Source organism: Budorcas taxicolor, chromosome 21 (genome assembly GCF_023091745.1).
Source record: "Budorcas taxicolor isolate Tak-1 chromosome 21, Takin1.1, whole genome shotgun sequence".
NCBI lineage: Eukaryota > Metazoa > Chordata > Mammalia > Artiodactyla > Bovidae > Budorcas > Budorcas taxicolor.
In genome coordinates this window covers 63,818,380-63,835,206 of record NC_068930.1, presented here as the reverse complement: position 1 = coordinate 63,835,206, position 16,827 = coordinate 63,818,380, and the positions used below count along the sequence as shown (strand labels likewise).

General features: G+C 46.6%; 1 protein-coding gene across 1 annotated transcript in view; it reads left to right on the top strand.

Annotated features, from left to right (window-relative positions):
- The window catches only part of CLMN (calmin), a 115,369-nt gene that overhangs the window by 81,807 nt on the left and 16,735 nt on the right, over positions 1–16,827 (top strand). The window contains exons 3-8 of the mRNA XM_052659892.1: positions 2,840–2,935; positions 5,280–5,363; positions 8,021–8,113; positions 8,994–9,184; positions 11,203–11,396; positions 14,849–14,931. Of these exons, the coding sequence (XP_052515852.1) occupies positions 2,840–2,935; positions 5,280–5,363; positions 8,021–8,113; positions 8,994–9,184; positions 11,203–11,396; positions 14,849–14,931 (741 nt within the window). The remainder of the gene's footprint in view (positions 1–2,839; positions 2,936–5,279; positions 5,364–8,020; positions 8,114–8,993; positions 9,185–11,202; positions 11,397–14,848; positions 14,932–16,827) is intronic.

The following is a 16,827-nucleotide window of genomic DNA, read 5'->3' as shown; positions in this document are numbered from 1 at the left end:
GGGCAGGATGTGAAAAGGATAAATGAACCGTTCAGAGGCATAGAAATCCAAACCCTCCTCACCACTAGCTTAGCCTCTGGAGGGAGAACATTCTAAATTGCCCTAGGGCTGGGGAAGGAGGGATTCTTTTTCTTTTACAAGAAAACTGATTTATGAGGATTCATTTTACTCACTTTGCATCTTAAATTCCACGATCTGGTTCTCCCAATAGACCCCAGCAGTAGTCTTGTGTGTTTCAAAGCTGGTGGTGGTACTCAAGGATTCCTCTTCAGTGACATTTCTTCTTTTTTCTCCTCTTAAAAGGCACAAGAGTAATGTTGATTGGTCTTAAGAGTTTGCCCCAAAGAAAGGTTCATAGAGGAAAATCACTAAAATGATTAGAAAGCAGAGAAAACAAATGTGGCGTTTTAGGAAGTGGCGCTCTTGACCGACATTCTAATTCACATAGTGTGAGCTTTAGGCCTATAATATTTCCCCAGTAGCTGCCTGACCACCCACACTTCTGCTCCCCACCTGTAGAATGGGCTCCACTCAGCCCAGGAGGTTCCTCAAATCTCCAGGGCGAAAACTCACTACATCATGGATGAAGCATTATAAATCATTTGCCCGTTGTTTTGACTATTGGTGCATTTTCAGCAGCGCTCATAAAGTGAAGTGTTATTTTTGGAAAAAAAGGGAAAACCGTTCCCAAAACTTGAGTTCCCCGAACTCCTAAATTAATGCCTGATGTGTGTCAGGGTAGCTAGAAATTCCTCCTGGTGGAAGGAGCTTAGCCAGGGCATATTTCTTTCTTTCTTCCTTTTTATAAATTAAAAAATAAATACAGAAAAGCACAGAGGGTAATAGAGCAAATGCTCATGCCCCAACTCAACCCTCAAACGAATCTCTGTTAGCCTTGATCACATCCAGAATTTTCTCTCCGGCCACGCTTCTGCCCCTGTTTCGAGGCAGGTGGGTAGCACCCACTCTGAAGATAAATCAGACAGCACTTAAAACTGATGCCTGACACACAGGGCAAAATTCACAGCCGTGTTTCCAACCTTGAGACTTTCAAGAACAACCTTTCATGTAAAGGAAACCGAGGAACTCCTCAGGGAAGTGGGCTTAGCTGCAATTTGAAGGCTGTCAGAAATATTTACGGACTCTCTGGCTTCTGGAAAAAATCCTTAATTTACCGAAGGAGTTAGATCATGAAGAAAAACCCTGGGGGTGCTGTTTACTTGGCCATACCAACCTCATGAAGCCCACGGAACGTCTGGAGCCCCGAGGAGTGTTTTCACTGGAGTGGGTTCAATTTCTCCTGCCATCACACAGATGGCTGCCGGCCAAGGCCCTACTTGCCGCTGCCGGGCTGGGGGCTCCTACAGACAGTTGGTGGGAATGGCCCTCCTGGTTCAGCTCCAAGGCATGGCTCGGCCACGGTTGGGGCTGGTAACTGGAAATGCTGTGAGTCCATCTATCAGGGGCTGTTTCTATTTGGGTCTTGTACCGTTTCTGCCCCACGTTAGCAGGAATAACGTTCCCCTGTGAGTCTTGGTAACCTGATGCCCTCGTGCTCCGTGTGGAATGTTCCTGAGGAGCAGCGGGGAGTTTGCAAAGAAAATAATTTGCCTCTGGGTTCAAAGTCGCTCTTGCCCTTGAAGCAGAACCCTCTTCTGTGCGCCTGTGGGCGGAATTGCCCTGTTTTGACTACCTAGGGGTGTGGGTGGGGGGCTTGCATAAGAGGCCAGGAAATGCCACCTTCCTGAATAGAAAAAGAAAACACGGGCCCTCCGAGGCTTTCACGAGGTGGGAGTTCCCCGAGGAAAGGGTGCCCGGGCCACAGCTCCAAGAGTTCCCTGGCTCTCTGGCTGGTGACAGCAGCCACCCCCTGCCCCCACCCCATTAATCCCATCTCCAGTGGAAACCCCGCTTTCCTTGTACCCAAAAGCAGAGAGAGTGAGTACCCAGCTGAAATGTTGTAATGCTTCCAAAGATTCCAATACCAAAAAGTAAAGAATCCATGCTGGTGGTTGTTGTTGTTTAGTTGCTAAGTTGTGTCCAACACTCCATGACCCCGTGGACTATAGCCCGCCAGACTCCTCTGTCCATGGGATTTCCCAGGCAAGAATACTGGAGTGGGTTGCCATTTCCTCCTCCAGGGATCTTCCCAACCCGGGGATTGAACCTGCGTCTCTTGCATTGCAGGTGGATTCTTTACCACTAAGCCACCAGGGGAGCTCCATTCATGCTAGTGGGGTGGGAGGGAGGTGGTAATTAAGAATGCAGGTTCCTGGCCCTTGGCCCCTTGCCCCCAAGATTCAGTAAGTCCTAACCATCCTGCATTAAAATGTTTATCAAGTTTGTTTAGTCAACAGAAGCCTTTCTGCAAGCATAGAGTTCTTACCTGGAACTCCAAATAAAGGCCAGTAAGAGCTGATGGCAGAGAAATGCAGTGGGTTAGTCTCCTTTTGGAACCGCCCCCCTCAATAGGGGTCCCTGAAGCTGCTGTGCTGAAGCCTAGGGTGCGGGGAGCATGGTTTGCAAAGCCCTGTGCTGGGACAGCTGGCCAACAGGCTCCTGCTGGCCCCACGGACTCCAGGCCACACCTAGACAAGCTCTGGGTGGACAGGACGCGGTGTCCCTCAGACCTCCCCAGGTCAGAGAGGAAAGCAGTGGGCTTCTGGCTTTTTCCACCAGGAGCCTCCTCCGGGGCTCCCCAGCACAACCCCTGCCTATGCAGCGCCATCTCCAGGGAGAGAGGGTTACTACCTCCTCGGATGCCCGTAGGCAGCTCTGGATGTTGCAGGTTTTTTCTTCAGATCACTGATCTGCCACTTTCTTTCCCCCTCTTCCGCAGTGCAACCCACCTCTAGAAGTTAAAGATTTATTCGTCGATATACAAGATGGCAAAATCCTAATGGCTTTGTTAGAAGTCCTGTCTGGGCGGAATCTGGTACGTATGTTCCAGAAGGGTTGGGAAGAGGTAAAAATTAAACAAAAACACTGCCCGTAGTTCTTTTTCATACAGTTCTCTATGTCTGTACATATATCTGGCCATCCATAAGTTCCTGTGATGGGACACTTAGGAGGGCGACATTCCTTTCTCAGCGACTAAGGCCGATATAATCATGTATAACTAAGCAAATATACCTTAGCAAGTCAACAAATACCCCATGTTTTCTGTGAGTCCAATGCTGAAGATGTTAACTGGGTCAGGAGTGTTTAGCTGGCCAGCCATTCAGTTAATTAGAATAAGAGCTAAGATTCAGGAAGATGAGAAAGACATCTTATCAACCAGATTCTATAAATTCACCCCGTGGCTAAAGCTAGATATACAGAATTCTAGAACCTTCTTGTGACTATGGCTGAAACTGAATTGAACCAGCTGGTCTTGAGGGTCATTCCAACTTGGATCTTTGCCAAAGCGCTCCACGTTGCCTTGTCTGATTTGTGCACGTCAGTTGTCTTGCCCCGATGCACTGTGCAGTGTTTAACATCTTTTGCGCTGTTGGCATTTCGTTCTGTTTCATTTTTAAGTTATAATTTAGTTGATTGCACTGAGTCCTCGTTACTGCACGCAGGCTTTCTCTAGTTGCGGTACTTGGGCTTCTGATTGCGGTGGCTTCTTTTTCTGTGGGCACAGGCTCTAGGGCACGTCGGCTCCAGGAGTTGCAGCTCAGGGGTTCTAGAGCATGGGCTCAGCGGCTGTGGTGCATGGACTTAGTTGCTCCGAGGCATGTGGAATCCTCCCCGAAACCAGGGAATGAACCCGTGTCCCCTGCATTGGCTGACCTGGTCAGTGCCGGATGTGTGACAGCATCCTTGGTTTCTATCCACTGGATACCAGTAGCACCGCAGGTGTGACAACCAAAAATGTCCCCACGCACTGCCAGATATTCCTTGATGGCGGAGGGGGGTCCAAGGATCTGGTTAGAGTACCAGAGGTGTCAATTTTGAGAAACGGGCTCTAGAGTCCAGTGTGTGATTGGCCTACTTGACCCAGTGTGGCTGATATGAAAGTGTCTCTGTAGGGCCCCAGTTCTACCAAACCACAGTTCAGCCAATGCAGACCTCTCTGGGTTTGCTCTTAACTCTGGGTTTAAAATCAAGAGCTCCAGCTTCGGTTCTCAGCTCTAAGGCAGCTGGAGTCTTACGCAACCCCTCACCTCTTTCTTGCCTTTCTTTTTCCAGTAGCCACCCCCAAGGGGGCTGTACCAAGTGACATGAATGAATTCTCATGAAGGGCAGACCCACTGTGGTAGAAAGAGTACTTGGTTTCTTGACAGATCTCACTGTGGGCTGGCAGCATAGTCCTCAAAAGGCTTCTTGAAAAAGCATATTCTAGTCCCTGGTTCTGTGTTGCCAGTAGCCCAGGCTCCCACTTTGTTGCCTGTGCACTGATTGGGAGCTGCTATAGCCTCAGTGGGAAGGGAGGCTCTGTTGGGAGTGTTTGATCCGGGAGTCCAACCGAGAACAGCCAAGACCTCAGCTGTGAGCTCACCTGGCAGTTCATACCGTGTGCAAGGGATACCCACTGGCTTGCCTGTTAGTGTGAAGCACTCAGCCAAAGGGGCAGGGGCGGGCTTCCGTTTCAGGATGAGTTTCCTCTGCCGGTGCTCCTAGCGTGTGCAACGAGCATTGTCAGAGTTCTTGCTTCTGCAAGCCCCTTTCTCTCTTCCTCTTTGGGTTTCTCTGTGTCTCTCTGTGTCTGTCTCTTTCCTGGTGTCTCTGTCTCTCTGTGTTTCTGTCTCTGTCCCCACCTCTCTCTCCCTCTGTCTCTCTGATGCACATGTCCACCAAGCCCTTCGCCAGAAAACAGAAACATCTGTGGCCGCCAGGGAGGGTTTGCTGGATGATTTAGCAGCTGCGGGTGACGCTCCCCGCTGGCGCTCTCTGCCTTGACAAACAGCATCAGCGCAGAGAGGAGAGCATGTCACCGATGGTCTCTGGGGAAGGGAGGCGTATCAAAAGCCAGGAGCTGGGTCAGAGAGGGAAATCTCACAAATCTGCTCCCTATTTAACCCCTGGGTTCCCCTCCCTCACTAACACAAGTGAGTTTGGTCCCAGAAACCATAAATAAGGCGACCCTTGGGGACCCCTGAGACTACGGTTGTGTGTCCCAGGGCCCCGTGCATGGGTTTGGATGTGGTCCATGCAGGCTCTGCTGTGAGCCCCATCCTTCTCTTGAGATTCATGTGAAAAAGGTAAAGAAAAAGACAAGCGCGTCCAGTGTTACCACCGGGACCCGAGTGCCTGTCTGGGCTTAACTGCTTGTGTTGTCCTGTTCTGTGTTACAGCTGCACGAGTACAAATCCTCATCCCATCGTATTTTTCGGTTAAACAACATAGCGAAAGCACTTAAGTTTTTGGAAGATAGCAATGTAAGTATCTGAAACACATCTTGTTCACAGAGCCTTCCCTGAGACAAAAAAAGGACATGATTTGAAGTCTAGTGCTGGTCACAAGAGACACGGGCAAAGGGGTCCTTGCTAAGACAGTCAGATGGAACAAGTTGAAATGTTAACGGAGCTCCATCAGTCGAGATACAGCTAATCCATCAGGCGAGACACAGTCCCTGATTCCTTGCCCACCCGCCCCTCCAGCTCCTTCAGGATGAAAACTCCGGTGGATGCCTGGGCGTGGGAAGGGCGGAAATGCTGAGTGGCTCTCAGGTGTTCAGAATTTAGTTCACGTTTTCCTTTTCACTTTGGGGGACACGAGTACAGTGAAGAGCCAGGGCCCTGTGACTCCTAGAGGGGTGGGATGTGGTGGGAGGTGGAGCATGGTTCAAGAGCCAGGGAACATATGTATACCTATGGCGGATTCAGGTTGATGTATGGCAGAAACCATCAGGATATGGTAAAGCAATTACCTTCTAATTTTAATAAGAGTACAGTGAGCATGTCAGGGTCTAAAACTTGTTCTTAGCACTCAGAATATGGCAGAAGCAAGGAAGGGAAGGGGGCTAACTGAGCCAGAGGAAAATCACGTAATTCTGTCCTCTTTGATAGAATTTTCCAGACTTAAATTAGCCTTTTTTGTGTGTTTTGAACTCTGCTTTGTGTCCTTCAAAAATGGGAGGGAATGGCCTCAGAGAGATACATCCGAAGTTCCCCTTTCATTAAGTTTCATCAGTTACTCTAGGTGAAAAGCCCTCAGCTCACCTGACACGTCGGCATGTACAGTAGAACGCCATCACAAAGTGCTCTTTGTTTGGCGTTCCTGGGTCATAAGGGGATCTAATCTGGGCTGATTTAAGCAGCAAAGGAATGTATTGAAAGGATGCCAAGAAGTCACAGGGTGACTTCAAAGACCGGAGAATCAGGGATGGAGCCCAAGACTGCTAAACGCCAGGATCACTGCAGAGCCCCGCCCCCTCTGAATGCAAGGACCCACGTGGGCACGGCTATCACTACCCTGTCCCTCTGCCCCCACTCCCACAGCCCCTGGAAGGAACTCTCAGCGTCACTCATTCAAGTTCAAAGGCCTGGGCTGGTTAGCCTGCATCGTCGCCCATGTCCTGGCTGCCAAGTGCGGAGAAAAGCGGTTTTGGCTTTTGAAGAGGGAGGTGGGCTCTGCCTCCCATACTGTGGGGAAAGACCTGACCTAGGAGGCGGTTCAGATGGTGGTGACCAAAGGGCATGCCCCAGTTCACAGCACCATCATTCATAGTAGCCCAAAGGTGGGAGCAACCCACAGAGGGATGAATAAAGCACGGTCTGCCCATGCAGTGGCATATTATTCCACCATGAGAAAGAATGGAGTGTTGACACAAGCCTCAGTGTGGATGAAACTTGAAAACATTATGAAAGATGCTGGACCAAAAGGACCACTTCTTCTAAAACATTCCTGTGATACGTCTGGCACAGGGAAATCGCTCGAGTCAGAAGACAGATGAGTGTATGCTCACGGTTGAGAGGAATTGGGAGATGAGACAGGTGACAGTTAAAAGGTACAGGATTTCTTTTTGAGGTGATGAAAGTGCACTAAAATTATGGTAACGCTAAAAAACCATGGAATTGTGTGCTTTAAACGGGTGAATTGGTTCAGTTCAGTTTAGTCGCTCAGTTGTGTCCAGCTCTTTGCGACCCCATGGACTGCAGCATGCCAGGCTTCCCTGTCCATCACCAACTCCAACTTCCCTGTCAGAGTTGGACGATAAAGAAAGCTGAGCGCCAAAGAATTGATGCTTTTGAACTGTGGTGTTGGAGAAGACTCTTGAGAGACCCTTGGACTGCAAGGAGATCCAACCAGTCAATCTTAAAGGAAATCAGTCCTGAATATTCATCGGAAGGACTGATGCTGAAGCTGAAGCTTCAAAACTTGGGCCACCTGATGTGAAGAACTGACTCATTAGAAAAGATACTGATGCTGGGAGGGATTGGGGGCAGGAGGAGAAGGGGATGACAGAGGATAAGATGGCTGGATGGCATCACTGACTCGATGGACATGAGTTTGAGCAAGCTCCAGGACTTGGTGATGGACAGGGAAGTCTGGCGTGCTGCAGTCCATGGGGTCGCAAAGAGTCAGACACAACTGAACAACTGAACTGAACTGTCTTAGCCATCATGGCCATGATCGTTGATGTCAGTACTCTGTGTTTGTCCAAAGACATGTTAAATCTGGAAGTTTGGTGGTGTTAGTGTAGCATGCAGACAGACCCTGGGCATGTACCATCTGTTCTTGGAAAAAGATGTCTCTCTTACTAGCTGTGTGTCCTGGGCACTTTCCATTGACCTCTCTGGAATTTCTTCACCTGAAATACAGAGATAATAGAAGAATCTGTGTTGTGGGGTTGTTGTGAAAATAAACAGAGCTAATACTCCAAGAATTAGTGTCTGACAATGGGAAGTACTATATGCTGTTTATTAGACACACTTATGTACACTTTTGCATGTTGGGGTCCCCGAGAGGTGTCCTGTGGCATCACCAGACAGCACAGGTAAGAAAGAGAAACAGGCCCACAAGGGCATCAGGAAATAATGTGTTGCAACCTAATTGGACCCCATCTTTAAGCTCATACATTTCTTCTCTCCAGGTAAAGCTGGTTAGCATTGACGCAGCAGAAATAGCAGATGGCAACCCCTCTTTGGTTCTTGGGCTGATTTGGAACATAATCCTCTTCTTCCAGGTAAAATCACTTCTTTCCCATAATATAACATCAGTCATCTCCACCAATACAGGAATGGGGCCCAGATCACGGGAGACAGTGAGATTTCGTTTCTGACAGATTTTGCCTTTTCTCTTTCCTAGAAAAGAACCAGAGGAGTCTTGGTTGCTAAAGATTTTGAGTCCCTGTGATTCTAAAAGTCATGTGAGCTCTGTTCTTCCCTTGGGACTTGAAGAGTTAAATATTTCCTTGGAAAAGTAGTTTTCTTCTGAAGGGTCCCAAGAGCCAGGGAAATACCTCCAGCCAAAAATTGAACTAGGTAGAGTTACCCTCCTAACATGACGAGTGTTCATAAGAGACGGTTAGAAAGCCTCTACAAAGACTGCTCTAGGAAGAGGCGTATGTAACAGGGGAGACCTTGCAGCCTTCACACCCTCAGCATCTGTCTGAAAATGCAGATTTTATAGAAGAAGGACGGGGTCTGGGGCTGGAGTGTGAAGGGGTTACTTCAAGTTGCGCTCAAGCTCTTTTCCCTGAATAGGAGGGAGCAAACTAACAGTTCATCTTCTAAAATCCCCCTCTTTTGAAAGAGAAAATTATGGCTCGCTGTTTAATAGCTCTCCCAAGAGTAAAAATGATGTACACCATGGAACCAGGTCAGGAGGCCTTCATCAGCAGCTTCTGCTCAGAGCTAGACAGACTCCAGGAAGAGATGATTCTGCCTGCTAAGCACCCTTGCATGCACCACAAGCCGCACAAAACAGCCTGGCCGTCATGAGTACCGACACACAACCCTCAGGAAGGAGTAATCAGTTCTGCGTGAGCTGATCCCTCCAGCCGGGGTCCAAGAGAGCCCATGCTGGGTCCGCCTCCTGGGTCTGAAATGTCATTTCCCTTCCAGATTAAAGAGCTCACGGGCAACCTCAGCAGAAACTCTCCATCCTCCAGCCTGTCACCCGGCTCAGGGGGCACAGACTCAGACTCCTCCTTCCCACCCACACCCACCGCAGAGAGGAGCGTGGCAATCTCGGTGAAGGACCAGAGGAAAGCCATCAGGACGCTGTTGGCCTGGGTGCAGAGAAAAACGAGGAAGTAAGCCCCATGCCCTGCTCCCCAGCACCCCGTGCTGCTACCAGGCAGAGGGAGGAGGGCAGAGGAAGGGGGCATCACCATGTATTCCATTCTGTGTCCGTTACATGCCAGCGCTTCATGTAGACTCTCAGAACAGAGAATTCTGTCCTTTCTGTGTCTGCACACAAAACTGTACTCGCTCAGTGCTTGGTTTGCAGAAATCTGATGAGAGAATTTGGATAGAAATCCAAGAGGCCTTCACCACTTTAAATCCCTAAGTGCAGTTGGCCCTTGGATCCTAGGAACATGGGCATGTTTATTATTATGGGTTTCCCAGGTGGTGCTAGTGGTAGAGAACCCACCTTTCAATGCAGAAGACCATAAGAGATGCCGGTTTGATCCCTGGGTCAGGAAGATCCCTTGGAGGAGGGCATGGCAACCCACTCCAGTGTTCATGCATAGAGAATCCCAAGGACAGAGGAACCTGGCGGGCTACAGTTCATGGGGTCACAAAGAGTCGGACACGACTGAAGCAACTTAGCACGCTTATTATTAAGCTTCTGGGTATCTTTCAGGGTCTGTACCTACTTAAAAGCAAGTAGCAATCAAGGTTGCAACCTATCAGAGTCAGGTCTGGCCCTCCCAACACCGAGACAGGTGAACTGGAACCAAATCCTTGGACTTGTGTTTAACCCCTGCCAGATTGGGAAGACATGCTGCGTCAGTTTCCTCTCTATGCTGCACCTATAAGATGGTGACTTACTACTCACCCCCTTATGGGATAGTTAGGGTTAAATGAAATAAACTCTGTGAAGGCAGAGTACCAGCACTTCATAAGCACTTAGCATCAGATCCCATCTTCCCTGTATATGGAGATAAAAGGTGGCAGGAAAAATAACAGATGGGAGGGAGGTTAGATCTTGGGGGTTTTGATTAAGGGTTTTGATGATAGAGTTGATTAATGTGAACAACCATTAAATGTTGTTTTAAAATAAATCAAAAGTGAGCTTGTCGCCAGGAGTTAGGGTGACTGTAACGGAGAGGAAGGGTATTTCAGGGGAGACAGTCTGTATGACCACTGTGGCAGGGGTCACAGGAATAGGTGCTTGAGACAAAGTGCCCTGGCGCTTCTGCCACACCTGTGACAGTGAAACCGATGGAATCCTAGTACGTGGCTGTAGCCCTGGCTTATCTGTGGCTCGTAGCCCTGGACCCACATCAGTGTCTGGTTCTGATGACACTCGCCTGTAACATAAGACTCTGTGTGGAGGGAAGCAGATGATGCGTACCAAGGGCTCTTTGTACTGCTTTTGCAACTTCTTATGAATCTCCATAAATATCTAAATAAAAAGATATTTGTATTTTTTTAAGAGCGTTCAGTGACCCCAGGAGGGAAATTGGCAGCAGGAAGAGGGGCTCTCGAGGGATGGAGTCTAAAGGAAATTAATACAGGAAGACCTCTCCTTGTCATTTTTAAAGTTGTAGTTTTATTTCTACTAATCATGACATTAGCTAGCACTTACTGAGTGGCTTCTGTGGGGCACCTACATCACACGTGGTCCACATGGTATAGCCACTCTGGGAGCGGGTTCAACCTAATACTTCCCCGTGACAGCTCTGTTTTATAGATTTGAGGCTAAGAAGGTACGTGATCTGCCCAAGGCCACAGTGCTGGAAGCACAGAGGGGCAGCCGGGGTGTGAACATGAACTTTCTGGCTCCATTTTATGACATCACACACCCGTGTTTGCTGCATTTCAAAGATCACTGATAAAAGGAATCATGTGTTAAATGAAGGCTTTATGTATCTATCTGGGAGGGGGAACTCAAGTTCCTGCTATGTCTCCTTGTGCGACATAAACTTCTTGTTCGGTTTGTCCGGGAATGGAAACACGGATGGGTCAGTGCAGCTGTCCTGATACTCAGGGCCCGGGGCATCTAGTCCTCGCCTGGTCAGCAGCTCCCAGCCCCACTCGGAGGCCAACGAGGCATCCCTGAGTCTATTTACCCACCTGCCCTGCGGCTGCTGCTTCCCTTCAGGTATGGCGTGGCAGTGCAGGACTTTGCAGGCAGCTGGCGGAGCGGGCTGGCTTTCCTGGCTGTGATCAAGGCCATCGACCCCAGCCTGGTGGACATGAAGCAGGCGCTGGAAGACTCCATGCGGGAGAATCTGGAGAAGGCTTTCAGCATCGCTCACGATGCCCTTCACATCCCCAGGCTCCTGGAGCCAGAAGGTAGCTGTGGTCCTCTCTCTTCTCTTTCTTCATAGTTTACTTTTAACCTGTAACACCTTCTGTCCACGTGGAAATTCTGGAGAATACAGAAACATCTAATGAAGTCATTTTTATATCTCCTATATTCCTGCCACTGACATCATTTCCCCAGTGTTTTTCCTTATATCTCAATACAATTTTTTAACGTAATTGGGATCATTCAGGGTATGTATGACTTTGTCTCTTCCATTTTTTTTTTTCTTTAAGGCTTTTAGAACTTTTTTTTATTGTGAAATATAACAGACATGTACAAAAATGCATGAAACAAACATGCATTTTTGTGATTCTGTGATGATCACATGTGAACATCTGCATAGCTACCAACCAAGTTCACAGCCTGCAGGCCCCTGTGCTTCTTCCCATTACTACCCATTTTGCTATTTAATTGTCAAGATGTCTCATATAATTTTGATTTTTTTAAAAAAATCAAATACTACTACTAAAAAAATCAATACTACTTTCTTTTGTATTAAAGAAGCATTTCTACTTTTTTTAAAAAAAAAAGCTTTTTAAAAAAACCTTTATTTTGTACTGGTTAGCAAATAATTAACAAATAATATTGTGATAGTTTCAGCTGCACACAGCAAAGGGACTCAGCCATACATATACATGTATCTGTTCTCTCCCAAACTCCCCTCCCATCCAGGGTACCACATAACATGTATCTTCCTTCTTTTAACTTAAACATTATAATTGTGACATAAATATTTTGCATGCTGCTAGGATGTCTTCATTATGTTTTTATTGGCTGCATAATGGTTCATCTAGTGGGCATACCAACGTGTACTTAACTCTTTACCACTGGTAGATGTTGAGGTTGTTTTGGAATAGTCTTGTATAGAGTGCTGTAGTGAACATCTTATAAGATAAAGTTTCGTGTGCATCTCAGATCATTTCCTCCAGGACCATGTCTCATCTGTGGAATGATGCAGCTAGAAAGTCCACACCTTTTTAAGGCACTTGGTTATCTCTATCAAAAGGGGCTTCCCTGGTGGCTCAGAGGGTAAGGTGTCTGCCTGCAATGCAGGAGACCTGGGTTTGATCCCTGGGTCAGGAAGATCCCCTGGAGAAGGGAATGGCAACCTACTCCAGTACTCTCGCCTGGAAAATCCCATGGACAGAGAAGCCTGGTAGACTACAGTCCATGGGATCGCAAAGAGTCGGACACGACTGAGCGACTTCACTTTCACTTTCTATCTCTATCAAATCATATTCCACGTAGGTCAGGCTTATTTAGGATTCTCTCCGGCAGTGTGTAAGGGTCTCAGCTCAACAGACTCACTGATGGGATGGGTCGGGAACTGACCGCTCACAGGGAGGGACTTGGCCAGCAGGGAATAACAGAATCTTGGGTGCAAGGAGTCTTGGATTCTCCATCCCAGCTTCTCTGCTCATCAGCCAAGTGTGAGGCTTCACTACTCAAATCATCCCCCTTCACTTAAAAGGCTTAAATTTCCTGACATGTGAAATAAAGAGAAAAAACCTCCCTGGTCTGTGGGATCCCTCACCATCAAGCATCCCAAGATCCCATGTGAAAACTCTGTTCTTGTTGTGGAAATGTGAACTGGTGCAGCTCTAATGGAAACTGCCTGGAGAGCCCTCAAAAAATTAAAAAAGACAGTCATGTGATCCAGCAAACTCTCTGTTGTTGTTCAGTCACTCAGTCATGTCCGACTCTTTGCAACCCTATTGACTGCAGCACGCCAGGCTTCCCTGTCCCTCGCTGTCTCCCAGAGTTTGCCCAAGTTCATATCCATTGAGTCATGAACATGACTATCCATCCATCTCATCTCTGCCACCTTCTCCTTTTGCCTTCAGTCTTTCCCAGCATCAAGGTCTTTTCCAGTGAGTAGGCTGTTTGCATCAGGTGGCCAAAGTATTGGCAAACCTTCTGCTGAACATATATTCAAAGGAAATTAAATTTAAAGGAGACAAGCTTGTGAATTCCCTGGTGGTCCAATGGTTAAGACTTGGTGCTTTCCCTGCTGTGGACGAGTTCAATCTCTGATTAGGGAACTAAAATCCCATAAGATGCACAGTGCAGCCAAAAAAAACCCCAGACAAGCCCCCAAACAAACAAAGAAAACCAAAGGAAAGGAAATTGCAGTCTTGAAGAAATATCTGCACACTAGTGTTCATTGCAGCTTTATTCACAGTAGCTAAAGCATATGGTCCCATCACTTCTTGGCAAAAGATGGGGAAACAGTAGAAACAGTGTCAGACTTTATTTTTTTGGGCTCCAAAATCACTGCAGATGGTGACTGCAGCCATGAAATTAAAAGACGCTTACTCCTTGGAAGGAAAGTTATGACCAACCTAGATAGTATATTCAAAAGCAGAGACATTACTTTGCCAACTAAGGTCCATCTAGTCAAGGCTGTGGTTTTTCCTGTGGTCATGTATGGATGTGAGAGTTGGACTGTGAAGAAGGCTGAGCACCGAAGAATTGATGCGTTTGAACTGTGGTGTTGGAGAAGACTCTTGAGGGTCCCTTGGACTGCAAGGAGATCCAATCAGTCCATTCTGAAGGAGATCAACCCTGGGATTTCTTTGGAAGGAATGATGCTAAAGCTGAAGCTCTAGTACTTTGGCCACCTCATGCGAAGAGTTGATTCATTGGAAAAGACTCTGATGCTGGGAGGGATTGGGGGCAGGAGGAGAAGGGGACGACCCAGGATGAGATGGCTGGATGGCATCACGGAGTCGATGGATGTGAGTCTGAGTGAACTCCGGGAGATGGTGATGGACTGAGCGACTGAACTGAACTGAACTGAAAGCATAGTAACAACCTAAGTGTCCATCAGTGGATGAATAGATCAAGAAAATGCCATGTATATACAATGAGATATCATTCAGCCATGAAAAGAAGAAAATTCTGCCGTTTGTAACAACACGAATGAACCTGGAGGACATTATGCTGAAATAGGCCAGACACAGAAAAATAAATACTACATGATCTCACTTATATGTAGAACCTAAAAGAGTCAAACTCATAGAACCAGAGAGTATGATGGTGGTTACCAGGAGCTGGGGGTTGATAGTGGAGTGGAAAAAGTAGGGAAACGTACAAACTTTCATAAGTTCTGGCAAGTCTAACATACAGTATAGTGGCTATAGTTAATAACACTGTATTGTCTACTAGAAATTTGCTAAAAGAGTAGCTCTTAAGTTTTCTCAGCATGTCAAAATAAGGTAACTATGTGAGATGATGGATGTGTGAATTATCTCAATTGTGAGAATCGTTTTGCACTGCCTATGTATGTCAAACAATCATGTTGTACACCTTAAATATATACAATTTTTATTTGTCAATTATACCTTGATAAAGCTGGAAAAAATTTTAAAAAGTAAAAATAAATAAAATAATACCTGTGGTTTGCATGTCCTTCTAACTCCTTTGTTTCTCTTAACAGACATCATGGTTGACACACCAGATGAACAGTCCATCGTGACTTACGTGGCTCAGTTTCTAGAACATTTCCCGGAGTTGGAAGCCGTATGTCTGTTTTCTTACCTATAATTCAGAAACTGTACAATTCCATCAGCTGACCATGAGATGAAGCTGGTGTTTGAGCTGTGTGGCAGCTGTAATAATTGAATCTCTATCTCATGTGCCTTGCCACATTTTCATTTCAAAATCATAGCCAACGTGTGCGCCATTAAAAAGCAGAATGGGAAGTCAGGCACACCTCTCATAAACCTCTCCCCATCCCAGACTTTTAGGATTAGAAGAGATGCCCGCTTGTTATATGAATCAGCTACTTGATTTTTTTAGATGTCAGATGGGACATTTAGCAGTCTACCAGGTTTTATCGGAGTGTGAAATAATTTTAAAGACAATGACCAAGCACACGTTTTTAATTTTTAGAATCTGAGCATACTTAGTGACTGATTTTTTGGAGCAAAATCAGACCTTTTAGAAGTTGTCAAGACTCCGTTGAACCTCTAGGCAACCCATGCACAAGCCTGGGATTATAATAATAATGATCACAACAGTAACAATAGTCCTTTATTGATTTTATTGGAAAATTACTTTATTGGAAAACCCATGGCTGGCTCAGGGAAGCTTAACAGTAAATGAGGTCCCCGACCTTGTGTAGCTTTGTTGAGAAAACAGGTCACAAGTCAACAAACACATTGTTGTTTCAGGTAGTTAGAAATACTAGACTCCCCCCATGCCAAAAAAAACCCAAAATCATACAGAACTAATACTCACAGGAGGGACAGGCTGCTCTTTTAGCCGGAGGCTTGTCAGGTCAGCATCCTGTGCGTCTCTGGGCTGACTGCCACCCCTGCAATCCCACTTGACTCTATATAATTATTTTCATTTTGCAGAAGAGAAAATGGATGCTCAAAGAGGATTAAAGACCTCTCCAGGGTTACCCAGCTGCCAAGCGCAGAGCTGGGGTTTGATCTCAGTTCTCTGTGGTTCCAAAGCTCAGGCATTTAGATTCCTTACAACATATGGCTAAAACTGAGACCCCATTTTGCACAACTCAGAAGAGCCAGGCTGGATCCTCTCCAGGCTTCCTATGTGTGTGTTTCCCATCTGTTTCTGGACCACAGATCACTTTCCAGGGTGCTTTAGAAGCAGGCATTCCATGGGCTGGAATGTCAGTTCTGCCACTTGAAGCTTTGTGACCTTGAGCTGTTTACTTAATCTCTCTGATACCTGTCTCTATGAGATGCCATCTGTAAAGTGGAAATATGACCCACATTTTCAGGGTTATGTGAAGAGTAAATAGATATTGTAAAGTCCTGTTCACACAACAGCTGATGCTCAGAAAATGGTGATATTAATGTCATTCTTTAATTTAATCTTTATTATGAAATTCGGAAATACTAGGGACCGGGGCTTTTATTAGCTCTGAGCTCTTCAGCCTAGGCAGAGTTTGAAATCAACTAAAATTTATGATGTGTGTGTGAGTCAAGGTCATAGCTTGGATTCAGCAAATCTGACACTTAAATCTCCCTAGTGCTGGGATCAGAGACTGGGGCTGGGGAAGGAGGGGTCAAGCAAGATAGAACACACGGGGAAAGTGTATTTTTTGCCCATTTACATGGGAAAAGTCCCCCTGACCCACACAGCATGGGGCGTCACCTCAGGACAGTCTGTTTGCGTCCCTAGGGGATAGAGATGAGGCATCCCAGCTGATCTAGACTCCTGTTGAACCGTTTTTTAAGTTTAATAATTCAGCTGACTGTAGTACACTTTAATAAATATTCATTAAGCCCTGGTCATGTGCCAGACCCTGTGCCTGGCTTTATGCCCTGACATATGGTTTATTAGGGTAAATGTTCCATATGCATTTGAAAAAATGTGTCTTGTACAATGAAAGCATCAGGAGTCCAATTAGGTTGAGTTGGTTAATATGCTGTTCTAATACTCTAG